At 37.8% G+C, this 27986-nt stretch overlaps 1 protein-coding gene across 5 annotated transcripts; it reads left to right on the top strand.

Moving 5' to 3' along the window:
* Positions 1 to 213: 213 nt before the first annotated feature.
* Positions 214 to 26081, top strand: LOC121400092. 5 transcript variants are annotated; one of them, XR_005965553.1, is made up of 3 exons: positions 214 to 5499; positions 22146 to 22221; positions 25691 to 26081. XR_005965553.1 is itself a non-coding variant. In XM_041582863.1 (2 exons), the coding sequence occupies exon 2, from the start codon at positions 3524 to 3526 to the stop codon at positions 5054 to 5056; it is 1533 nt and encodes a 510-aa protein (XP_041438797.1). In that variant the 5' UTR covers positions 214 to 642; positions 3353 to 3523; the 3' UTR covers positions 5057 to 5580. The 5 variants fall into 5 exon arrangements, 3 of the variants coding, with proteins under 3 accessions (XP_041438797.1, XP_041438796.1, XP_041438795.1); XR_005965554.1 differs by lacking the exon at positions 22146 to 22221; XM_041582863.1 differs by lacking the exons at positions 22146 to 22221; positions 25691 to 26081 and having other exon boundaries at positions 214 to 642; positions 3353 to 5580.
* The last annotated feature ends 1905 nt before the right edge of the window (positions 26082 to 27986 follow it).

Raw genomic sequence — 27986 nt, 5'->3', positions numbered from 1 at the left:
GTCTGACACTGTAGAGTTGTTATATTGCCCTACACATGAGCCCAGTGTATAGTTTATATGCCATACTGTATGTTAGGAAATGTAGGGGGGAGCCAGGGTACCCCAGAATAAACGTGTAACATTAATCAATAATGTAACTTAACTTTTCCCTGTAACCTTCCCCCCACCCCTTCTGCCCTTTCCCCAACAGGGGGCAGAATTTGTCCCTGTGATACAAATGTGATGTGTGTGTCTATGACTGACTAATTGATAGCCAGAATAGAAAGGACTGGGGTCAATACAATGAAGCATAGGCAATAGATATAATGATTAAGGCTCCTGTAGGTTACTAAAAGGCAAAAGAACAATTCATATAAACATGTTGTTGCAAGCGTGAATCATAGTCATGAGACTGATATTTGCTGCCAAATTCAATAGTTCCTGTAGGTTACTAAAAGTCAGACTCGCCTGATGTTGTTGTGCAACATCAGGCCCAATCAGTAATTGCCTTGTGGGATCAACCCCACGAATGAAGTATAAGGCTTGAGATTTTCTCATAATATCTAGGGACTTTGCCACTGCTGACGAGCTGTGTGATGTTGTTATGGTTTGCTGCCTCCAAAATGCCGCGTCCCCCGGTTGGAGTGATGATATAATATCTAGGTAACGTATTAATTCATTAACCCTGTATATATTAACTCTTTTCACTGATAAGTGTAAGTAATAAAAAGTGTTGCATGACAATTGATTTCCTGTTTTAACACAGTGAGGTGTGGGTGGGGTAGGTTAAGCTACCAATCATAGCAATACATTTAGTGGCGCTGCGAGCAGGGTAACTTAATCTTTGTCCGATATGTTTCGGAAAAAGGAGAAAGTTATCCACGAATCTGCAGAGGCATGGGAAAAGAGTTTACAAAATGCAGAACCAGTGAATGTAGTACGGACCTTAGAGAAGTTTCCCTGTAAATCAGGTGATGTAGTTACCCTAGCTCGTAGGAGTTGGGTGTTGGCTTCAGCATACCGTATTGTGCACACACGGCTATGTGAGGCAATCGAGGGAAAAAAAACAGCTTCAACGGAAAACGTTGAAAGCAGAAGGAAAGTGTTTAACTTTGGAATGTAATGTCAAAATCTTGCGAGATAAATTGGAACACTACCAGCACATAGCTGAAAAGACTTCTGTGTTGGTGGCTTAGCATAAATATAAAAAGCGTAAGGGAAAAATAGATAAACAAAAAGTCAGGAGATTTATTGCTAAAGCATCCGTAGATTGGGACCCTGAAAAATGGGATGGGGACGTATGGAAAACGTCTTCATCTGAGGAGGAGGAGTCGGATGATTGTCCCGGAGGATCTCATTGCCCCGACCCAGAGATAGATCCTCCATATAATAAGTCTTTCAAACCAATTATGCGACGGAAACAGAATGTTATATATGGACCTGATGAAAGAGACAGGGCTGATGGGGCCGGTCAAGAACCGGTACCCCATGTACAATTCAAGGAAACGATGGAGGATTTTAGTCAGGCAGAAGTAGATGATATCTTGGCCAGATTTAGACAAAAGCAAGAAGAAAGTGATATGAAGTGGTTGGTCAGGTTACATGAAACGGGTGCAGATGGGATTTCTACTTTAAAAAACATACATTTTCTTAAAGTATAAATATAAATTTTGTTGGCATTTTGCCAAAGTACTTAGAACTTTGCCAAGAGGCATAAAATTTGTTGGCACTGTGCCAAAAATATTTGGCGTTTTGCCAAATTTTTTGGCAGTTTGCCAAATAACAGAAAAAGAGAAGAATAATGTTTGGAAAAAGGGAGAAATCCAAAATTGTGAAAAAGAACCCCAAGATATACCCGGCTGGACCGAGTCACCTTATTGTATAGTGGCACAAGAATTATGTACACATGGGTAAGCAGAACAATGGGATGAGAAAGTAGAAGAGATAAACCCTCTAGATGTTGTAAATACTCTAGAGAAGATTCCCTGTAAATCAGGTGATGTAGTAGCACTAGGAAAAAGAGTTCCATTAAGATTCTGGAATAGAAAATTATCTGATGTAGGTGAAAAATATACGCCTTTTGAAAAACAGCTATTGGCATGTAATTGGGCATTGGTTGATACTGAACAACTAACCTTAGGACATGAAGTACTTTTAAGACCACAAATACCAATTATGCAGTGGATAATGTCTAATCCTAAATCAAATAGGATAGGACATGCTCAGGAACAGAGTATAATAAAATGGAAATGGTACATTTCCGAAAGGGCAAAAAAGGGAGGAGGACTCAGAATAGGGAGTTAGCCAAGCCTCCATATGGGTGAAACATGATTTTCGCCCATACGTCGATTTATCCATACATAGGAAGGGGGGGAATGTTCAAAAAGACATGTGTACCTTTTTGCAAAATACTGTTGTAACTGTATTTCATGTGGATGCTCATGTTACTCTTGACTCATTGGAACGTTTGTTTAATTCTCAAGCAGATGCTGAAGCAGCTATTTACAACATCCAACAAAGAAATCATTGAAAAAGAAACATAATGGTTCTCATTTCACTGGAAAACAAGTAAAGGATTATGCAACTGACAATAATATAGAATGGGTATATCATATTCCCTACTATCCCAAAGCAGCAGGGTTAGTCGAAAGAATGAATGGTATTCTGAAAGCAACCCTAAAGAAATTATCAATAATAGGCCTATAACTGATTCCACTACTCCATTGATGAGAATGTTAAATCCTAATTTAGTAGTATCAGCTGCAAAAATTGATAGTATGATCTATTGGAAATTACATAAGGATGCCCAAGCACCTTACCGAGGAACACCAGCATCGGCTGGACTAGATTTATGTTCTGTTGATACTATAATAATTGCACTTGGACAATTAAAAATGATTCCTACTGGTCTGGAATGCAAAATTCCTGATGGTCATTATGGCCAAATAACAACCAGATCTAGTTTTGCGCTAAAAAGAACCATAGTAGTAGGAGGAGTAATTGATTCAGATTATCAGGGAGAAATAAAGATACTAATGATGAATCTAGGATTAGATTCAGTAATTGTGTCCAAAGGAGAAAGAACCGCTCAACTTTTACTGATACCTATTTATTTATCAGAAATAAAGGAAGGTGAGCCACCAACAGAATTAACAGTACGAGGAGATAAAGGGTTTGGGTCCACTAATACTGTAAATGTAGGAGCTAAAATATGCGTACAAAATATACAAGGACCGCCCTCTCCCACCGAAGTTATAGCTCTTGGAAAGGATAGAACATTGTTAATCATGAAGCCTGGACAAGAAAGATGGGAATATGTCCCACAGGAAAAATGTTATCTATGAGAATGATTGATATTTGTTTATAATTACAGATAAAGAACCATTGGTCTTTCCTTGGAATCCTTGGAATCTGGTGTTTGGCATCAAACGGAAGCGCATGGACTCCGGGGATACGAGTGATTAATACCCACAATTCCGCTCGCAATTGGGGATGGAAAAATGATACTTCTAATCGAACAGAATATATGTACCAGTAAAGAAAAATGGGTATACAAAACGTAACTGGACAATATAATTGGACTTTTACTGCCAATAGTAAATGGATAATATGTGCAAATGCTACTAACATTGCTGGAAGAAGAGTACCTTGGCAATCTTTATTGCATGTCTGGAATATAGATTCTGCTACTCAAAACCTCGGACATATTAAAAGATTGACGGCTACCTGTATACCTGTTGCTACAATAGGACAAAAAATTATATTGCATATTAATATTGTATTTCCTGCCAAGAGATCATGTCATAATGCGAGACGTAAAAGAGCATGGTATGATACCCTTTTAGGGGGATATGGTACATTGGCAGGAACGTTAAATAGTTTTGACATAGAAACTTTAGCTAATAGAATGCACAAGGCAGGAGGCTTAACTAATGATGCTGTAGTGTGGCAAGCTAAATGGATGCCAACTATTTGGGCCCCATTACAACAACAAGTTGAAATTGATAAAAATATCAATAATATGGAATTGGAAGTTAATAATTTCAGTTTGAATTTTGATACTAACATGAAAAAATTTGTTAACTGGACAGTATGTACATTGCAGACTATTTATGAACAACAACAAAAAGATAATATGAAAACTTTATTAATGACGGGTAATGAACAAGTATGGAGAACCGTGTTTAATAGAACACAAGAATGGATACAAATATATCCACATCAAATGGTCTGCAATGACACCATATGTAAAGGAACTGTGATATTGTTTAATATAACACGTCCGACTATTATGTGTAAGGATATAGTAATGCCTTTAATTATCTCTGGATATTTTTGGCAGCCTCTATTTGTAGGAGCATATATAGATAACAAAAATAGAACACACAATTTAGAAAATTGTGAAGATACATATAATGGGAAAGTTTGTAAATTACAATCATCAGTATATGAACCATGTTTATTACAAAATTCTATTAATCAGTGTTTGTGGACTGTCCTTCCACTATCTTATGAATGGATGTTAGAAATCAGTCCACAAGTGATATGTGTAGTCACTAATCAATCTGTAATACCTAAAATGCAGACCCCTTTTGTTGGTTGCATACACAATGTTTCAGCATTTACATGGCAAAATCAAACATTTTTATTATCTCCAAATGAGATGATTAATATTACCCATATTTGGACCCCTCACGTACTAGATCCACCCAATTGGAATTTGTCTTTACATCGCTTAGAGCGAATTATGAATTCTTCGAACGAAGTACGTGATGTTATTGTACGATTGAATAACAGTTTGGCAGCTCACCAATTATATACTACCATAGTAGCTCAAAAAATTGTAAAGTTAGGTTCAACCATTGCAGATGCTACATCTCACCATTGGTATGATGTTTTCACTGGGTATAGCCCTTCTGCTGAACACATGTTCTCTGTCTTGATTCATCCCTTGCTCATCATCATGATATGTATGTGTATTCTAACTATTTGGAATTGTTATGTCTTCTATGGCATGTGTTGTAAACCAACAACACAACAAATTAAAATGGTAACCTACGGTCGCATTAATCATTAGGGGCCGAATGTGATACAAATGTGATGTGTGTGTCTATGACTGACTAATTGATAGCCAGAATAGAAAGGACTGGGGTCAATACAATGAAGCATAGGCAATAGATATAATGATTAAGGCTCCTGTAGGTTACTAAAAGGCAAAAGAACAATTCATATAAACATGTTGTTGCAAGCGTGAATCATAGTCATGAGACTGATATTTGCTGCCAAATTCAATAGTTCCTGTAGGTTACTAAAAGTCAGACTCGCCTGATGTTGTTGTGCAACATCAGGCCCAATCAGTAATTGCCTTGTGGGATCAACCCCACGAATGAAGTATAAGGCTTGAGATTTTCTCATAATATCTAGGGACTTTGCCACTGCTGACGAGCTGTGTGATGTTGTTATGGTTTGCTGCCTCCAAAATGCCGCGTCCCCCGGTTGGAGTGATGATATAATATCTAGGTAACGTATTAATTCATTAACCCTGTATATATTAACTCTTTTCACTGATAAGTGTAAGTAATAAAAAGTGTTGCATGACAATTGATTTCCTGTTTTAATACAGTGAGGTGTGGGTGGGGTAGGTTAAGCTACCAATCATAGCAATACAGTCCCTTAACAGTCACTGAGTAACATAATTGAACCCTTGTAATGGGGTTTCTGTGAAGTGCCCTTTGGGCTGTACCTGTGTTTGATAACTTTGGGGCCGTCAGTGTCCCCTGTGACCCGCTGTTGTCTGCAGCATTGGGTGCAAATAATTGTGACCCTTGTTAAACTGCTCACACTGGTACACCTTTTGCATCCAACCAGAAGTTCAGCTCCTGAGGTGATGTAAAGAAGTGTGAGCCTGTACCCGCAGTGTAGCATTGCGTATGTTAGCCCAGCAGATCGCTGACAATTCTTGCCTCTCTGGAAGACTGCTATCTGTCGTTGGATTTCCATTGAGTAGTCTGCAAAGATGGTGATGCTGGTAGCGTATTGGGCCTTGTGTTCTAGCTAGCAATAAGATTTTGTCCCAGTCTCTGGCATTCAATAGTCTGGCGATCAGAGGCCTAGGAGGGGCCCCTGGGGGAGATTGCCTCATAGGAATTCTGTATGCTCTTTCAATGGTGGAACATGCTGGAGAGATGCACTGCACTGAATGTATCCTATAGCTAGGATTCAAGGGCCTTACCTTCAGACAGTTCAGGGAATCCCACAAATCTTAAGTTATTCTGACACAGCTGGTTTTCAAGATCATCTGACTTCTGTTGGCAATCTGTGACTAGCTTGCGCATCATGCGGTATTGGTCCGGGAGGTCACGGCACAAGTCTTCCAGGCTGCTCACCTATGTTTCCACCTCAGTTGTCTGCTCTCTCAGCTTCTGGAGGTCACCTTTGATGATTAAAAGGTTGGTCTTAATTTCCTCAGTTTTGTTTTAGTGTATTAGGGCCGAGCACTTGGTGTTAGCAGCTCTTATCTCTGCCATTATATCTCGTAGCTTGGTTCCATGAGAGCTTGAGGGTCGTGCAGTGCACTTATAGTTGGGCCCTCTCCCAGTAGGCCAGTGGGAGAGCTGGGGCTACTTGCGACCTTCTCTGCTGCGACTCCATATTGGGAGGCTTCCCAGACAAATTTCTCCAGATGAGACCAGGCTTCAGACATTCTTTTTTGCGCTCTGATGTGCCCCATGATTTATCTCTGGGGTAAAGATTGCCAGGCAGAGTCTTCTGGCTCCATAGTTTAGGTTTAAATGCTGCTAAATCAGGATAATAGCGGGATCTCTGGAGGAGCTCCTGAGAAAGTGTGCTCTCACATCAGTGGTCAGACCACGCCCTCCCATGAGCATTTGATTTTTAGATGGGGTCAGTGACTCCCATTTGAAATTTGGAAGAATCAGAAGAAGAAGGCAAATAGTTTAAAAACTATAAAAAAAAAAAAAGAAAAAAATCAGGGCCACCTGAAAAGTTGTTTAGAATTAGCCTATAACATACTAAAAGTTAACTTAAAGGTGAACTAACCCTTCAATTACTTTTGTTGAGAGCTTAGGGGTGGTTCTAAATGTATCTCCCTGTATACAGTATGCATGCTTTTCCAAGGAGTAGAATTGCAGGGGGCCATTAGTCTGGGTGTCGGGTTAAAAAAAAAACAATTAATCATACCACAATATTTACTACAAGTAAATATAGGGGGTTGCTATGGGTATTTTGATACTCAAGACACATTACCAGTTTAAGATATTTTGAGTGACATTATGGGATTCTTCTATTTTTAGGGGGGTATTTTTCTTATTTTTTTCTCTCCCACAATTACATTTTTTGAGGTAAAAACCATGAATTTGAATAATAGTCTTAAAACACAAAAAGTAACGCTAATGTAAAACTTCATCATCTGAAGGCTTGCAAGGTCATGTAGAAGTCAATGTGAGCTGTCCAAGTCAAAATGTAAACTATTTATTCAAATACATTTTTCTTTTTTCTTTTTTTTTTTTGTCAACCCATTATAAATTCTGAATAAAAAAATGAATTTGAATATTCATGTTTTTCCCAGTTTTATTGGGCCACATTTTTTTGTTTTTTGTATTGTTTTAAATTGTAAGTTTTTTCGAGATTGGAAAAAACCTCCAAAATAACACAAATTTGAATTTTTTTATAACTAGGCAATTTTTTTTAATAAATCGTCACAGTTTATGTGGATTTTTCCATTCTTACTAATAAGTTCTACTGTAAAAATGATTTACTAGGAGTGACTCTTGTTGGTGGGATAGTACAAGGATATTAATAACAATAAATATAATAAACAATCATGCTCTACCTACATTTTTCTTTCCTACTTAAATTGCTGAGGAAATGGCATTTAAGGACAATGGTTTTTGTGGAGAGACATGTTGTATTGGGCAGTAATAACTGAATTATTGCTATCGAGGGACTTTATGTTTTATAGATTCTTTCCCAGGGCTTAGTACCTTCATAAGAACAATTTGTTGGGGAACAATTTATTTAATGTACTTATAAGGAATTTTTCTTTGCTCACAGCACTGAACTCTAGATTCCAAAAGACTGGAGTCTGTGTTCTTCTTTTTATTGCCATTGGATAAGCGCTTGAGCCAGAAACCACATTTATAAAAAAAAAAGTTTCTAAGAGAAAAGATTTCCATGTGTATAAAGTGAAAGAGGTATATTTCATGTGGAAATAATGAGAACTTTTTCAACTGCCAAACAATATAAAATGTATTTTCCAAAACACTTACGTTTGGTACAAAAGCATTCAATTATACTTGACTCCCAGGACAGGATTGTGTGTAGCAGATTGGGGTAGTGTATGACAAGTCAGAGAATGTTGTTTATTCAAGTGCTCTATATACACAGGGTTTCATTTTCCAATGGAGACAAAGTGCAAATAAACGTTCAATCCACCATGTTTTTTTTCCCGTAATGTAGCAGGTTACCCTTAAAGGGGACCCATCACCCAAAAAAATAATTCCAAATACTATTTTATCACATCAGTCAAGCAAAATGAACTTTAATTACACTGTTAAACTATTTGAATCTTGTTTCCTTCAGTCTGGGAATTCATTATTATATCAAGGAGGCAGGAGCCATTTTGTGGACACTGTTATTAAGACAAGCCTTGTATCATCTCAGAATCTTGTTTGTGCACCAGAATGGGGGACCTGATGTCCATCCCCATGTCCTGGCTACACAATTAAATGGTTAAAAGAACGAGGAAATATTGGGAGAGCAGTGACATCTAGGAAGTGCTGAATGGAAAGTGAAAGTAATTGTCTGCCCCACCTCTATGCCTCTAAGGCAATATTTGATTGACAGCTGAGATTTTTAAACAAGTTTACAACAGCTATGAATGCTTAAATTAAAAAAAATTATTTGGGTTTCATGTTTAATTTGAAAAGGACATTTTTTATATAGCATTTTTTATGTCTGGGTGACAGGTCTACTTTAAGAGGGTTCAATAGTCATTTGGGCATGCCAACACCCTGACAATTCACATTGAAATGGTAAACCTATGCTTGGTTCAACAAACATCTAGATCTTATCTTCACAGGCTGTAGCAAAATGCATTGCCTATGGGTCTGGTCTACTATCATTTAAAAACTTTGCATCTTTTAAGGCAAATGGGTTGCCAATTTTCCCCCCTCCAAACAAAAATGCCCATAGGTTCTATTGTATACTAAAAGAAAAAAGTAATGATGTATGAAAGATGTTGTAGGGTTTGAAAAAAGTAGCGTCCATTGACTTCAATCAGTTTCTCAAATTTTTGGTGTTGCTAAATGGACCAGATTCCCCCATCACTAGTTGCCAAGCAATTAATAATTTATTATAGTAACGCATTCTATGGTCCAATTTCTAGAGGAATTCCTTGACTCCACTCACCTGCATATTCAGGGATAGCCTAAGATAATACAAACTGTTTTAAGGTGGCCATACACTATAAGATCCGCACCTTTGGCAAAGTCTCCAAATGAGCGGATCTTAACCCGATATGCCCACTAACGGCTGGGCAATATTGGATGAATCTGAATGTTCGGCCCTAGGGCTGAAAGATCAGATTACAATACTACAAATGGGCTCTGACGGGTTTCAGGACCGCATCAACTAGCTGATTCGGTCCTGGATCATACAAAAAATCATACTTGACCGATCATTATCTGGCCGATTTTTGGTCTGATATAGATCGGGAGGACCCGTTGGGAGCCCCCACACATGGGCAGATAAGATGCGGAATCAGTCTAAAGGAGCAACACACTGCTCACCAACCCCTGGATGTTGCTCCCAGTGGCCTCAAAGCAGGTGATTATTTTTGAGTTCCAGGCTTGAAGGCAAGTTTTGGTTGAAGAAAGACCAGGTGCACTGCCAAACAGAGCCTCTTTTAGACTGCCAGAGGCTACCAAATAGCTAACCACAGATCTTATTTGGCACTCCCTGGAACTATTTTAATACTGTGTTGCTCCCCGACTCTTTTTACATTTAAATGTGGCTCATGGGTAAAAAAAAGTTGTGGACCCCTGCTTTAAGCCAATGTAGGAAACAAATTGAGGTAACATTACTCAGAGTGTTCTTCTAAGCTGGTTTCTAGTGATGGGCGATTTCATTCTCCAGGTGCAAATTCGCTGTAAATTTCCACGTATCGCTGACAGCGAATACATTTGTGAAATTGCGTGAAATTTTTTTTGGTGCTGGCGACAATTCTGATGCATCGACAATTAAAGGCACCCATTGACTTTAATGCGCAGCGGAATTGTTGATGGCATCATAAAAAAAAATTACGGCAAACTCGCAAATTTATTCGCCAGTGGTGAAACGTGCGAATTCGAGCCTGGAGAATAAATTTGCCAATCACTAGAAATGCCGGCGTAAAAATTCACATTTTACGAATTTTTGGATGTTTCGCGAATTTTGTGGGAAATTCACAAATTTTTCAGTGAAGCGAAACGGGAGAAATTCGCCCATCACTACTGGTTTACAATTTGCATTATGTTGTCTTTTACACTGCTAATGAATTGTACAGCACTGCCTGGTGTGTAACTACAGTTGGCTGAAAAATAATTTTATGAGAAAATGAATGCCTTGTAATGTTGCTGTGATTAAAACTGAGAAAGCTCAGATGACTCTTCTCTGCTCGATTATTTAAAGGTGTTTTTATCACAAAATGAACAGCAGGTGGTGCTGTTGTTTCAAATGGATTATACTTGTAATTTTAAAAAACTGCTATCTTGAAAACTAGAAAAACGAATCAATGTAAATTGAAAAAATACTTAGAAAAGTGCTCTATTTATTTTCAGGGTTTCTTTCTTTAAAACTACTAAAAATACTTTTAAAAACCAATAGGATTTAATTGTCCATTGGTGCGAATTTATGCCAGCTGAGTTAACGTAAAGCACACAGTACTGTTCTTACGATCACAGAAATAAAGTGAGGTGTGCTACAGGTATGGGATCCGTTATCTGGAAAGTTTACAGAAAGGCTGTCACCCATAGACTCCATTTTATCCAAATAATCCAATTTGTTTCTCTGTAGTAATAAATCAGTAACTTGTACTTGATCCCAACTAAGATATAATTAATCCTTATTGGAAGCAAAACCAGCCTATTGGGTTTATTTAATGTTTATATGATTTTCTAGTAGACTTAAGGTATGAAGATCCAAATCACTAGAAAGATCCAATCCCATGTCCTGATCATTCTGGATAACAGGTCCCATACCTGTAATAAATTAAAAAATTAAGTATTATTCGCTTATATAGGACACTATGGGAAATGGTATTTCCATTTTTCTTTTCACTCAGTGCCTTCACCTGTCAATGATGTCATCAGATAGTGAGCTCAAATTGAAATGTGGCGTGTATTGTCCCTTTAAGCAAACTATAATATAAAAAGGATACATTGGGGCTCATTTATCAACACCGGGCAAATTTGCCCATGGGCGGTAAACCATAGCAACCAATCAGTGCTTGGCTCTTTTCAGGCAGCTGTAGGTAGAACAATGAATAGTGACAGGTGAATAAATTTGCAATGAATTTCCGTGTTTTGCCGTCAACAAATAAATTTGCAAAACTGTTGCGAAAATTCATCAGTGAAAAATCCACTGCGTGGATTATGCCGCTCTTCGTGCATAATAATTGTCGCACATCAAAATGATTCAGATGCCCATTGGCTTTAATGCATTTGGACAAAATAGGTGCGCTAATAAAAATTGTTGTAGGTGTTGAAATTGATGCACGTCAAAATTATTTTCACGCCCGTCGACTTCAATGCGTTTCACTAATGTTTCAGCCTTTCGCGACAGTGAATTCACTAACAATGAATACAACAATTTAAATGGTTGCCATGGGTAACTGTCCACTGCCAAATTTGCCCAGTGTTGATAAATGACCCCACAATGTAAAATTAAAGTAAATTTTAAAATGAATAAACACCCCCTCCTTTATTCCTACCAACCCCACTGCAATATCCCCTCTGTAATCATCTCATAGGAAACATATTCTACAAATTGTTAATTGCACATAGTCTGGTATTCAAGTTAGGGCTCTTACAGATGAGCGTTTTCACCTACGCTTTCCTGCGTTCCAGTTTCATGCGTTCAACCGTAGAGAAGCGCAGGAGTAGAAGCACTGAATTCTTTTCAATGGGGCTGTACTCACACAGACGTATGTAAGCGCCAAACGCAGGTTGGGACGCAGCATGTTGCATTTTACCTGCGCTTGGCGCTTACATACGTCTGTGTGAGTACAGCCCCATTGAAAAGAATTCAGTGCTTCTACTCCTGCGCTTCTCTATGGCTTAACGCATGAAACTGGAAAGCAGGGAAGCGCAGATAAAACCGGTCCTCTGTAAGAGCCCTTAGAATTCTTAAGTTAGAATTTTGCACTTTTTAAAACAGAAAGTTTATGTCAAGAAGTAGCAAGATAAAAATGTTTGCATATTTCATTTTCCTCCTTGAATTAAGTGTGATAGCTCTCGAGCAATGACATCAACTGAAAAGGACATTACATTAATAGGCAATTGGAATTTCTTCTAATCTACTCACAAATGGCCTTTTCCTACAACACCCTCTTATCTAATCAGTGTTTCATTAAAACAGGGAAGCATTGTATTACGAGATCATCGTGAGACATGTCAGCCGAGGACCTAATCTGATATTGCATTAAAAAAAAAAAATTAAAGCCATTGGTTCTTTGTTAATATGAATCTCAGTGAACGTTGTACTGCAAGGATCAGGTGTCAATCAAAATGAATGAGAGAGTTATGGATATTGTCTATAAACATTAGAGCAGATAAAAATAAACAACAGGATTTAACATGGAAAAAAAGGCTTAAGGTGGCCATAGACATAAAAATTACATTCTTTCCATGAAAGATCGTTCATTTCAATACACACTTGTAGAGCTGCTCTGCTCTGTCATTCACTCCTCATATCCAGTCACTTATTAAATCATGTCAATTCCACCTAAGGAACATATACAAAATACGATCGTTTATCACCCAAGATGCTGCCAAAATTCTTATTCACTTTCTCATCTTATCGCGTCTAGACTACTGTAACTCTCTTTTAATTGGCCTCCCCCTCCAGAGACTGTCAGCTCTCCAGTCCATAATGAACACTGCTGCGAGGTTCATACACCTCAGCAACCGCTCCTCCTCTGCCTCGCCATTCTGTCAATCCCTGCACTGGCTTCCGTTACCTTTCAGAATCAAATTCAAATTAATGACACTGACATTCAAAGCACTTCATAACTCTGCCCCACCCTACATCTCTGAACTCATCTCTATATACTCACCCAACTACGCTCCTCTACTGACCTGCTCCTCAACTCTTCTCTCATTACCTCCTCACATGCTCACATTCAAGACTTTGCAAGGGCTGCACCCCTCCTCTGGAACTCTCTCCCACGGTCTGTCTGACTTTCTCCCAACCTTTCTGCTTTCAAGAAATCTCTTAAAACGCACTTCTTCCGAGAAGGCTCCCCTCACTCTGCTTAACTACCAAACGCAACACCACATACAGTACCACATTTCTCACCCATTTAATTCGATCTTGCCCACTCCCACACCTTGTGTATTACTCCCCTCCCTTTAGACTGTATGCCTATGCATAGGGCTTTTCCTCACTTTTTTGTACCTGTATTGATTGTGATGTATGTAACTCCATATGTTCTATGTATATAATTCATGTGATTTAGTTGTATAATCACATTTACTTTACAGTGCTACGCAATATGTTGGTGCTATATACATACATGTTATTAATAATAATAATAAAATAGAGCTAAATTGGTCAGATAAACAGACAGAAATAATAGAATTCTACCTGTATCTGATGATTCAGCATTAACAATGGCCAATGTTCAGGTGCCTTCAAAGTTGCCTGATCAAAATATTCTGGCCAGCCCAACTGACAAGTCAACCGATATCCAAGTCTTCTGCTGAAATTGGTCAGCTCGTCTCCCACCATACACACACCAAATATCATATGAAAATGTGTCATCTATGGCCACCTTTATTGTTGGTGCTTAAAGATGGTTATATGCTCCAACATTTCAGCTAGACCACCTAGACATACAATATATGTATCTTGTGGTTACAGAAGTTCTACCAGAGATTTCTTGTGCTGACGAGAAAGACAAATCAAACAAACAATGCACGTGGCATGGCCTTGTGTGTCAGTTATTATACAGGTTATTTATCAATGTATGGATGCATTCTACGTTGGTCAGTGAAAGATGCAGTTGCATCTCATAAAAATGCTAAAGTGAATTTATTTATCTAACACACTCATTTCCAATTCAAATATTTCAGGGTAAAAAATCATTAGAACTTTTTGTGGTTTTTACACAAGTATGTAGAGAAATTTAAAAACACGTTTTTAGAGAAAAACTTTGACTTTTGAAATAAATTGAATTTGAAGTGTACTTTTAGTTAAATTTAAGTATGTTATATAATGGATGATTCTAAGCAACTTTGCAATTGGTCTTCATTATTTATTCTGTAATAATATCTTTTTGCCTTCTTCTTCTGACTCTCTACAGCTTTCAAATGGGGGTCACTGACCCCATCTAAAAACAAATGCCTTGAAAGGCTATATATGTATTGTTATTGTTACTTTTTATTACTCACCGTTCTAGTCAGGCCTCTCCTATTAATATTCCAGTCTCTTATTCATATCAGTTCATGGTTGCTAGGGTAATTTGGACCCTAGCAACCAGATTGCTGAAATTTCAAACTGAAGAGCTGCTGAATAAAAAGCTTAATGACTCACAAATAATAATAAAAAAATGAAAACCAATTGCAAATTGTCTCAGAACATCACACTCTACATCAGTGATCCCCAACCAGTAGCTCGTGAGCAATATGTTGCTCTCCAACCCTTTGGATGTTGCTCCCAGTGGCCTCAAAGTAGGTGCTTATTTTTAAATTCCTGGCTTGGAGGCAAGTTTTGGTTGTATGAAATCCAGGTGTACTGCCAAACAGAGCCTCAATGTAGGTTGACACTCCACATAGGGGCTGCAAAATGGCCAATCACAGCACTTATTTGGCAAATCCCACTTTAAATATGGTCTTGAAAGGGGTCATCAAGACATTATTAAATAAACTATGTCCATATACCAAATGTAGCTAAATACAAATGATACCTTGATATATTTTTATATCAAGAAAAAAGTGATTTTGAAAAGTAGGACCAGAGGTACAGTAAATGTGAAATTTACCTGAGGGGGTATGGTGGTGTCACAGACGGCACCCTAAATTCTAGGCTCCCTGGTCTCGGCTCTGCCTCTGCCTTTAACAGCCGCTTTTCACTTCGGGAGGAGCCCTCAGCTACTTAGATGCCACCAGGTCTTAGTAAGAGAGGAGCCAAGCAAGAGTTCTGGACTAGCAAAGGGGCACTGTCATTATCAAGGTTTTGGACGGAAGGTACAGTTCAAGGAATAGACAAAAAGCGTAGTCAGACAGGCCAGGGTCGTGCGAGTTGAGTTCAAGCAATGTCAGACAGGCAAGGGTCAATACCGGTAGAATCGTCAGGCAGGCAGAAGTCAGGATTAGCTGAGTTCAGACAGGCAGGGAAATCAAAACTGGAATTCAAACACACAGAAATCACACCCAGGAAATTAGCAAGTAGACCTAACAACAAGCAATGAGTTTGAGCTCAAAGCCCCTTTAAATATTTGAATTGAATATCGCGCCACTCAGTGCATAAAACCCAGAAGTACGGGCAGCACATTCCCTAGTGATAATGACATCAGGCAGAACAAGTACCACATGGTGGTTGTCCCTGCCAGTCCACTAGACCACCAGGGTGAGTATTCCTTACAGGTGGCCTACCAATTTTCTCATCATAACTTTGCAAATAAAAACCCCTGTTTTTGAAATTATATGCACTTGCACGGATATTAAATTAATGAAACGGGGGGCCAGGGAAAATGCATTTAACAATCCCTGCTCTTTTGTATGTTTGTAGTTCATTTGACCAGATCAGTTGCACTTTCATTGTGTTTGTATATTTTGTTTCAGAGTGCTCCCACCACTAGGGTTGCCACCTTTTTGCTTTGTGGAGACGGGGAGGGGACGGGCCATGATGTGGAGGAGGACTGTGATACAGCTGGGCGGGTCGTGATGTCAGGGGCGGTGCTATGATGTGGCGAATGGTGATTGGCCGATCATCGTGTCGATCATGGGGAATTCTGCTCAGGTTTCCTAATTTGGAAAACCGGGCAGGAAGTTTTGTCAGGCAAACCTACCCACCACCCTCCTTTTTGTATATTTTTATTCTTGCAAGTCTAGGGCTATGTAATTGTTCAATACATAGACCAACAGATAACCCTTTAGATATGCTAATATACAGTAAGCATGATAATTAAAACATTTAAAAGTATACACCATCATAGAACCCAAAAGACACTCCTACATACTAGTATAGCCAAATGGGCAATAGCATTCCAGATATTACCACAAAACAAAGCCATAAGCCCTAATCATTGCTCCCCAACTCTTTTTACATCTAAATGTGGCTCATGTGTAAAAAAAAAGGTTGTGGCGTTAGAACATGCATTATGATTCTATCCCGGCCTGGAATGAGGATGAATGTACAAAACTAGAACAAAGACTTTTAAAATGTCACAATAGCCTTTAAAAATGGCAAAATACTTCCCCCTTACCCAAGAATGCACAGTCCTGGCAACAATTGCTATAGGTCATACCAGAGATGCTTTATCAATGCATATAAAACAATCTTAAATTAATAATAATAACTACATTAAATATAATATATTTGACAGTGAGGACCATTTCAAGTTGACCTATTACTTTATGAAGGGTTGGACCATTTCTCCATTCATCCTTGAAGAAGTGGTAGCAGAAGATACACTTTTCAATCTGGAAAGACATATTTCAAACAAGAAGGGTCACATAACAAGCTGTCAAGCCCAGTCTATCCCAAGGTGTTGATATTTGAGTACTTAGCTCATAATCAAACAAACTATCCAACCAAATCTAAGTATCTAAAACTAATGAAAGTAGAAACCTGGTCTGGTCTCAATAGGTTTCTTCTTGTTAAAGAAATTATAAATAAATAATAAATCTTGGTTTGCCACTTCCCATTCAACCATATTATACATTTATTTTAATCTTAAGTAATTTCTTCTAAATTTGGTGTAGGGATATCATAGTTACTGACAAACCCGACTCCAAAGTTTATAAAGACAAATTGTCATTGACATGAGTTGAATTGTCGGAAGCTTTCGCCTGCTTTAATAAACACTTGTAATGATTGAGAGAAGTTTAATTCTTTGTAGAGTTCCAGCACAGGATCTATCATGTCATATTGATTTTATGACAGACATCTTTATGGAGGCTGTTGCTTCATGGAGCAAATCTTGGTGAAATAATCACTTCTTAATTGATGAGCGAGTCTCTGTTTGGGAAATGATTGATATTGCTTTAAAATGATATTGTAAGGTATTAATGAAATAGAATATGAATTTGTACAATGAAAATTAAAAGTATTTGACACAAACAACAAACAAAATGATTCTGCCATCTGTACGTCTTTGACTAAAAAATGTAAAACAGGTAACCTGGATTTGATTTCAAATAAAATCAGAATGACACTTATCTAAAATGTTGACATATCTTTACAGTATATTACAGATTATCGACTACTTCAACTGCAATACACTAATGAGCCCCAACAAGGCCAAACTGATTGTCCTTGGCTTTAATTTAAGTATTATTGGTCAGGAATGCCATGATAATGAACTACGGAATAACATGTTCTTTTTTTCACCCAAATTCCTACTGTTTTTAATACAGACAGTGAGGGGCTTTGATTATTATTTGTGTTATACATTGGGAGGCTCTTTTTTTACACAACTAAAATCGTTTCACAAGGTCATAATTTTTATGTACAAAAACTGATCTAAACGGTCATATAAAAATCAGTGTTTATTGTGAGTAACAAGTTTTTTTCCTGTAGAAAGAATGTTCAAATATTGCAGTTTATTGCCCGAACGTTTAGCCATTATGGAAACTAGGATATTTATTATACTTGGCCAATACTTCCTAAGTCAGTTATTTCGTTTGCTTGACAAAATCCTTCATTCTTATTCACATTCTTCATTCATCTTTCTAACTGAAGCAATTACATATGAGCAGTTTCCTTACGATGACTGATGATATGAAAATATTTCCTCAGAGAGAATAATCATTTCTTATACACCACATTCTATCATCTTATAGTTCCTTTCTGGAACATTTACATCCATCTTCCCCACCCTCCCAATCCATTTGTCAGCTGTCTTGGAAGGAGAAGCATATATTAACTATGTATGAATTTATTCAGATAATTTACAGCATTACAAATTTTATTGTGTTGAAGGAACAGTAATATATATATATATATATATATATATATATATATATATATATATATATATATATATATATATATATATATATATATACATTTATATGAACCTATGTTCAGGAAAAGAAGGATATTTCCATGGGGTAGAAGTTGTGGGAGCCCTGCGAATGATGAAATATTGTGTATGAAAGTGGCCATTGTTTCATGTGATAGACTAGACAACCTTTTAATACAGTATATAAAAAGAGGAGGGAACTAGCTACCTCTCTTGGTTCTTCATGTGGCTAAAGGGTAAATCTGTAAAATTTGCGAAACAGCAAAAAAAATTGCGAAATGGCGAAAAATTGTCAGTACGACAATTTTGACACGAGTGACAATTTTTATATGCATTACTCTTACGCTAAACCATTAGTGGCCGGCGAAATGCAGATATTCACCCATCACTAGTGGATGTATATTCCTGAGCCTGGATTAGTGTAGACTCAAGAAGTCTACATTGTGGTCAAGGATTAGGCAGAGTACTCAATGTTGAGCTTCTCTTGATTGTATATGGTGGATGTATATGCCAGAACCTGAATTAGTGTGGTTCCCAGAAGTCTTCACTGCAGTTGGGGACCACCAAGGATTAGGTAGAGTGCTTCAAGATCCCAATGTTGAGATTCTCAATAAGCAAAAGGGATTTAGGATTGAGAAGACAAGCAGCCATGCTCCATTGTGGATTTTCACTACAGTATATAAGAAAGTGGAGTTACATAGTTACATAGTTACATAGTTAAATCGGGTTGAAAAAAGACAAAGTCCATCAAGTCCAACCCCTCCAAATGAAAACCCAGCATCCATACACACACCCCTCCCTACTGTCACATAAATTCTATATACCCATATCTATACTAACTATAGAGTTTAGTATCACAATAGCCTTTGATATTATGTCTGTCCAAGAAATCATCCAAGCCACTCTTAAAGGAACAGTAACACCAAAAAATGAAAGTGCTTTAAAGTAATGAAAATATCATGTACTGTTGTGCTGCACTGGTATAACTGATGTGTTTGCTTCAGACAAATACAAGAGTCCTCTGCACTCAACCCATTATCCATCGCAGGTAAAACTTAGTCCCTTTGTAAAATGTATAATGAAGCAATAGAATTCTTAATGAATCAGATGGACAAACAACCCCTGTTTTGTTTAAAGGGGAAGGCATTATAAGTAGCAGTATGCATTTTGTAGTCAAAGCCTCATTGCACCCCCGCCTAATTAGTGGTGAGCACAACTTTCCCTTGTGTGTTTGCTTCAGAAACACTACTATAGTTCTACTAAACACTACTATAGTTCATATAAACAAGCTGCTGAGTAGCGATGGTGGAAATTGAAAAAATGCTATATGGCACAGGATAACAATTTATTTTTTGATGTTACTGGTCCTTTAAAGGCATTAAAAGAATCAGCCAGCACAAAATCACCTGGCAGTGCATTCTACAACCTCACTGACCTCACTGTAAAGAACCACCTATGTTGCTTCAAATGAAAGTTCTAGTAACCTTGCTAGCCCTCTTGGATCCTCATGTGGCTAAAGGGTAGATGTATATTCTAGAGCCTGGATAAGTGTAGTCCAGACAAGTCTACTTTGGGGTAGGGGCTCAACATGGTCAAGGATTAAGTAGAGTACTCCTGTATCCCAATGCTGAGCTTCTCTAGAAGCTATACGATTGACGGATATTCAAGATCCTCAATTAGTGTAGTCCCCAGAAGTTTGTGTTAGGGTTGCAAACCACCATGGACAAGTATTCGGTAGAGTGCTTCAAGTTTCCAATGTTAAGCTTCTCTATAAGCAAAAGGAACTTAGGGTTGAGTAGACAAGCAGCCCCCAGCTCCATCATGGATTGTCAGTTGGGTTTTTACCATGGTGGTCAAGCAAGCAGTACTGTACAGTATGTCTATAGAATGTAATTCTATTGTTGCATTTGAGTTTATTTTGCCAATATTAGCATATTAGTGTATGTTGCCAATATTGCAGTGAAAAACAGTTTTTTCCCAAAGTCTAATGCAACTGCATAATCAGATGCAAGTGGCTAATATTTTGACAATCGGAATTGTGTCAATTCTATTGCTTGTCATTAAAATGATTTTTGGGGTGTTGCATACCCATTGATGCAGCCCACAGTGATAACCCTGGAATTCCTGCTACATTTAAGGGGATGGTAGCCCCAAGGTTCTCTTTTGTCAACAAGCACAATTGTACATGATTCGGCAGAAGAGGCAGGATGGACATAATAGCACTTGGTGCTACTTCACCAATGTGCAATGAACATGTTTAGATGTATGCACATTTAATGAATAGTGTTTATACATTTAATGATTGTGTCTATTTTAGCTGAGTTTGTAAAGCCCTATGGTCAGGCATGTTGTGTTGAGAAAGAATAAGACAATGGCAGCTTGGGGGACAGAAACTCCAATATGATCCAGTAATGGCCTTATATAAACGTGGGAAAATCACTATTTATTCACCTTTCAATAATTTCAGCAAATTAACATGGTAGACTGGTTATATATAACAATGATATATATTTATCATTGTTACAGAATGCTATTAGTTTTGTTTCCTTTTAAACCAAAATTTCCTTTATACAGCTTGAAACATAAAACCAGTATCCTTATTTCCCAGACAATGACCTCATAAACAAAACACTGAAATTTGACTTTTCCCATTAAAATAGGAAGATGCATCCTCGGTTGAGAAGACCTTTAAAAAGATTCACTTTTATTATTTTTGCTGCTTTGAGCTTATTCCATATTTGCAAAATGGTGTAGTTGCCAAAGCTCATAAAATATTAAGATAAACTGTGTTTACTGACCTGGAAGCAAAATGTTATGCAGTAGACAAAAAAACTTCTCACTCTGCACACTGATAAAAAATAATATTAAGTGCGGGTATATTTGAAGAGTCAGTTAATGCAAGCACTTCCAGTAAGTAAAAATAACCTATACATCTTGGTACTGTACATATATCAGATGTCCAAAAGGACAAAACAGAAGGGAGGATTCAATTATGAAGCACAATCGCCAAAGTTAGGCGGTCTCTTTTCAACTGGGATTACTAGAAATGCTACTTTACTGGAGTTGCCGCAACAGAAGTGTAAGCTGCAGGTCTACAAAGGAATGTTTTGGGGTGAATGTTTGGGTGGGCTATGCAAAGGACTATACAATGTGTTGCTATTAGCATACTGTATATTTTCTTTCTGGAATGTGCCAGTATTATATGAGTCATTGTACCTAGGTGTAACTCAGGATTTACCCATAACCATTTATGTCAACTGCCCAGTGCATGCTAAGTGCCCGCTTAGCCTCTGTAGAATGGCAGCTGCATAATTACTGATCAGATAGTTCTTTTGTTAAAGATGTTGTTGGTGGTACAGGTATGGGACCTGTTATTCAGAATGCTTGGGACCTGGGGTTTTACGGATAATGGATATCTTAAGTCTACTCGAAAATCACTGAAACATTAAATAAACCAAATAGGCTGGTTTTGCTTCCAATAATGATTAATTTTTAAAATTGAGTCTACGCCTTTCTGTAATTCAGAGCACTCTGAATAACAGGTTTCCAGATAACAGATCCCTTACCTCTACCACAGTACCTTAAAAATTTGATTTGTCTGCCAGTGCTCATTGCAGGGTGAAAATAATTTCTACTGTAGGTCATTTGATAAATGTATTTCCAACACATTCAGTGACTAGTTTTATCTTACCTTTTCTAGATCTGCTGTCCTCACTTACAGATGGCTTGAATGTATAAACCGGGGCATCATTTACAAAAATGGAGGCAGGTGGAAGGTGCATATTGTTCCAATTCATTTTGAATGTTGCACTCTGAGGTGCAAGTAATTTTTCTACTAGAATTGAAAACAAAACATTGTACTTATCTTTGACATTCTCCAGGTGTGTCATCAGTTCTTAGACTTAAAGGTGCATGTGGTATATTCTCCACTGGAAGCAAAAACACTGATCCGATCCTTACCGCCTGGTAAGAAGCACTGGCCTGAAACCATTCAATTGTTGAGGAAAGGGGTAGATTGGTATTTCTACCACAGTTTTCTCCCTGACAAAGTAAAGCCATTTTGCCATTGGCATATACATATATAAGATCTTTGTACTACTTGCATTGCCACAATGGGTACCAATACCCTATAAATCCTGATCTTAGAGCGTCTTAGCTACCTAACCCTAATGCCAATGCTCCTAGAGCAACTCAACTGTGAATCTAGCTCTGTACTGCAAAATCCGCATTCAAATCCTCAGAGACCACTGACCTGATTTATAACTCAATGACGTTTCCTGGTCAGTCTCTAGACATGTCTAGATCTATGTCAGTCCTGGGAATAATCCAAAAGAAAGGTCTAGAAGGTGCATGGTTATTCTAAATCTCCCAACTCTTCTACCCTTGCTCCCTACCCCTAATGTTTAAGGCTCCTAGAGGATCAAGCTCTGAACTGCAAAATCCTCATTTAAATTCTCAGAGGCAACCAACTTGATTTATTACTCAATATATTTACGCTCAGTCCTGAGAATAATACAAAAGAAAGGTTTAGAATGGCTTCCTATGGTGGTCCTGTTTGGCAAGCTGAGAATAACATGTATGGTAAGGCATGCTAGGGTTTGGCCACATCTTTCTCACATTCCTCCAATGTGTCACCCCTACAATAAACAATGTTGCTATGCACAGGCAGCATCATATAAAGAGACAAAATGCCTTACCACAATGTCAGTCCCCAAACACCCACCAATCATCCCTGCTCATCATTTTGGTTTGGCATCACCCATGCACCCTGTTTGCCACCTAAGTTTGGCATCCATTGCTGAGCTGGACTTACAGAAGGGCCAAAACTAAAGGAAGGCGGACAGAAGTGGTATGTGCTTAGCACCCCCATCCACTGCTGTGCCCTTCTGCCTTAAAATAACATTCTGGAACACAATTATAACCCAAAACATACTGCTTTCCCTTATATCTTAAAAATCCTTAGTGAATGAGCCCTCATGAATGCAGAAGTTTAAATCTGGGAACTTCAATAATTATTATAAAAGATTTAAAACCATAAACGTATTACCTTTTCTGTTCAATTGCCTTTGAATTCTTATCTCTGATGGTAGATGTTCAGAATCAATGGGCTCCGTCTTCACTTTGTGTTAAATTTGCTGATTATGGCAAACTTCAATCAGGATTGAAATTAGAAAGGTTAAAGTTGAGTAAGTCAGTGCTCCAGGGAAGTACGGCGGCATTATGATTACCATCATCATTGGATATAATTATTCAAAGGCAATGAGCATCACAAGAGATTAAAGTAATTTTCCCCGAACTGTGCACAGTGGATGTAGGGAGGGAATTTCAGATCAAAATCATCAAAAGAGAGCAATTACCAGCCAAAGTGTATAAGGACCTTACATTCAGGCACTTGTCTCTTTTTGGACTGGCTTTTGAAGTGTAGCATTTAACTGCATATTTTTTTTAAAAAAAAATATATATCTTTTCACATCTTTCATTATTTTTCTATCATGTCTCATTATGAGGAATAATGCTCAGGATTCTTAACTTGACCTTCTGTTACTCTCTTGAAAGCTATATAGGGGATGCAAAATCCTAATAACCCCTATTTAAGTTGTCAGCTACCATCATGTACTGTATATTGTAGACTATTGTTATCTACTTTATTTTCTCTCTGTACGATACAGAAGAGGCTGTGAAGTATTGTCAAAGACCAGTTTCCAATTCCCTTATATTTTAAAGAAGGTGATTTATTCCCATAATATTCACTGGGTCATGTGACACAAGAAACTAAATGCCAGGTTAGAGAAAAAAAATCCCCAAACCAATTCTAATTAAAACGGTAGCCAAATCTAAATTATAACAGCCCTACTGATGTACAGAATTTCAACCTATATTCTTAAATCTATATTAATTACATTCAGGGGGTTATCAACAGTTGAGTTTGTAAGGTTTTATATACAGTACCTCAAACAACTGAAATGTTTTCAGATTCATGAAAAAATTTGAATCAGTGTATTTGGGATGAAAACCCCAAATACTAAAATGTATCGAGTTTTTGCAGAAAAAAACTGAACTTGCTCAAATGTATTGAGTTTTCTTGCAAAACCCACCAAGAAAACCCCAAACATCATGAAGGCAACAAACATCTTCAAATGGTTCAAAGGACCTCTGCCATTCACTTCTAAATGACCTCGACAGGATTTAGCTGGATTCAAGCAACTTCCAGTATTGGGGCATAATAAATATTCTATTTCCCCAAAAATATGAGTTTTTACTGAAAATGATTGCTACAAAAAGTGAGCACACAATTACTTAAATAACCACTAAATAACCGGTAGTTTGCAAGTTAGCTAATAATATCTAGAATATTTGTACCAAAATTGAAACAGAGCAGAGTAAGACGTATTAAAATCACATCTTAATCTTATAGTTTCCGGAAACCAGTTCAGTCAGTGGTTATGATAGTATAACTAAAACATAGCTTTTAATCACCAATTAAAACATGCCGCCCATATTAAGACTCACTGCAATGGAACCTCAGTGCAGTGTCGGACCGTGACCTTAAAGGGATACTGTCATGGGAAAAAATGTTTTTTTTCAAAATTAATCAGTTAATAGTGCTACTCCAGCAGAATTCTGCACTGAAAGAGCAAACAGATTTTTTTATATTCAATTTTAAAATCTGACATGGGGCTAGATATTTTGTCAATTTCCCAGCTGCCCCCAGTCATGTGACTTGTGCCTGCACTTTAGGAGAGAAATGCTTTCTTGCTGCTGTTTTTCCTTCTCATTGTAACTGAATGTGTCTCAGTGAGACATGGGTTTTTACTATTGAGTGTTGTTCTTAGATCTACCAGGCAGCTGTTATCTTGTGTTAGGGAGCTGCTATCTGGTTACCTTCCCATTGTTCTGTTGTTTGGCTGCTGGGGGGGGAAGGGAGGGGGTTGCAGTACAGCAGAAAAGAGTGATTGAAGTTTATCAGAGCACAAGTCACATGACTGGAGGCAGCTGGGAAATTGACAATATGTCTAGCCCCATGTCAGATTTCAAAATTGAACATAAAAAAATCTGTTTGCTCTTTTGAGAAATGGATTTCAGTGCAGAATTCTGCTGGAGCAGCTCTATTAACTGATTCATTTTGAAAAAATTTTTTTTCCCATGACAGTATCCCTTTTAAAATACATATAGATGCATAAGGTGGAACGGTGGTGCCAAAATAGCCATACAATGTGATCCCTTCCCTTTTTTTCTTTCATGCAGAAACCTGCCTATCTACATTGGGAATCAGTGGGAGCTACTCACGACATGGTCCGCCTATGCCGGCTGCCCTATGTGTTTCGCTTATAATTCAGCTTCATCAGGGGCATAACTGATAGGCGTGTTTGAGAGTTTAAATAGGCATCTGCCGGTGTCTTCAGTTGCCGCGAGGTTCTGGGTTCCTCCCCCAACGTCACATCCGGTCGCAATGACTCAAACTACTTCCATGTACCAGAAGTGGACTACTTGCTCCTAATTGCATCTGTGCATGCTCTGCCCATACTATAGTAGCCTTATTAATTCATATGCTACTGTAATTGGAGTTTTATTGATAATTTAATGAATTGTATCCACATAAAGATTAAAATTAATTCATAGTGGCATCAACAATTAATTGTATTTACCCAGAGCCTTAATTTATTATCTTTGGATTAGTTTATCTTTTTAATTAAGTATATGTCTTATTGTGTTACTCATAATTATTATGTATATTAACATTGCCTTTTTACTTTATGTTGATGGTAATAATTGAGTAGTATTCAGCTGGTACAAAGAGTATAAATCCCACTTTGTAAATCATTTTTGATTTGATGTGCCTTTGTGCTTGTGGAGATACTCTTTTGGTAAATTCCGGCTTAGGTATTTTGATTTAATCATCATGCCTATTAAACCCATTAAATACTGGGAAAACTGCTGACTCATTTTTTAAAAATATAAACACATGTAATAATATAGTGTAATCTGGTAATGCATGCGACAATTGAATGACACTAACTGCTACTTATGACTTAAAAATGATCCTACAAAAACTTTTCAGTTAGAATTATTCGAAATATTGAAAAGGAATTTTGCTAATCAATTATTATCAAGATGAACTTGAATTTATGATGGTCAAGTCTCCAGTCATACCGACCTATCTATACTATTCCCAAAATACATAAAAACCCACAGTCACTGAACCATCAAGCATCTACATTGATGAAATCCTGAAACCATTAGTTTCTATTGTAACACTATCTTGGGCTATACCGGCCAACGGGGTTAATCACAAGCTATTGAACTAGACTCTAGAGCATTGGTTACATGTGACTCTAACACCTCAGACTAGGGCTTTCTGCTAAATGGAAGAATACAGGTGTGGTGTAGTGTAACTACAACAGGAAAATAATTGGTGACAGGAGGTTCTTGCAGTCAAACAGAATAAACTTGTATTTGTCAGAGACAAATGATTCACAGGTTACTTACATCAGTACAGAGGCATTTGCCGAATACATGTAGGTACACATATAGCTCATGCAGAGCTTCTGAGGCAGATGCAGGTGCATTCCCTGAGGCAATACAGCACCTCCAGGCAGAAATACCTCACACGTGGTCTAGATCTCACCCAGTGGAGGGGTCAGGGGGGAAAACCTAAAGCCTGACACCCTATCCACTGTGTCCCTTCATTGTAGGAAAATCTTACAGCCTGGGAAGCTCCTCCCTGTTACACTTCCTTGATGGAGCACAAAACTACTCTTTCTATCTTCCCTCTCTGCCTTACTCTACATAGTTAGTTACATGGTTAAATCGGGTTGAAAAAGGACAAAGTCCATCAAGTTCAACCCAAAGGAAAACCCAGCATCCATACACACACCCCTCCCTACTGTCACATAAATGATATATACCCATATCTATACTAACTATAGAGTTTAGTATCACAATAGCCTTTGTATTATGTCTGTCCAAGAAATCATCCAAGTCCCTCTTATAGTCATTAACTGAATCATCACCCGGCAGTGCATTCCCCAACCTCACTGTCCTCACTGTGATGAACCCCCTACTCTGTTCCTTTAAATGAAACTTCTTTTCCTCTAGTACGTGATTCTCTTTATGGGTAAAAAGGTCCCCTGCTATTTGTCTATAATGTCCTCTAATGTACTTGTAAAGTCTAATCATGTCCCCTCACAAGCGCCTTTTTTCCCCCAGAGAAAACAACCCCAAACTTGTCAGTCTCCCCTCATAATTTAACTCTTCCCTCCCTCTAACCAGTTTAGTTGCACTTAGTCTCTGCACTCTCTCCAGCTCATTTATATCCCTCTTAAGGACTGGAGTCCAAAACTGCCACCATACTCCAGATGAGGCCTCACCAGGGACCTATAAAGAGACACAATTATGTTTCATCCCTTGAGTTAATGCCCTTTTTTATACAAAAATCTCCAAGATCCTTCTCATTTAAGGAAACTCCCAACACACTGCCATTTAGTGTATAACTTGCATTTATATTATTTTTGCCAAAGTGCATAACCTGCATTTATCAACA

Source organism: Xenopus laevis, chromosome 2L, assembly GCF_017654675.1.
Source record: "Xenopus laevis strain J_2021 chromosome 2L, Xenopus_laevis_v10.1, whole genome shotgun sequence".
Lineage (NCBI taxonomy): Eukaryota > Metazoa > Chordata > Amphibia > Anura > Pipidae > Xenopus > Xenopus laevis.
Note: the sequence above shows the minus strand (reverse complement) of the source record. Positions and strands in the feature narration are given on the sequence as shown.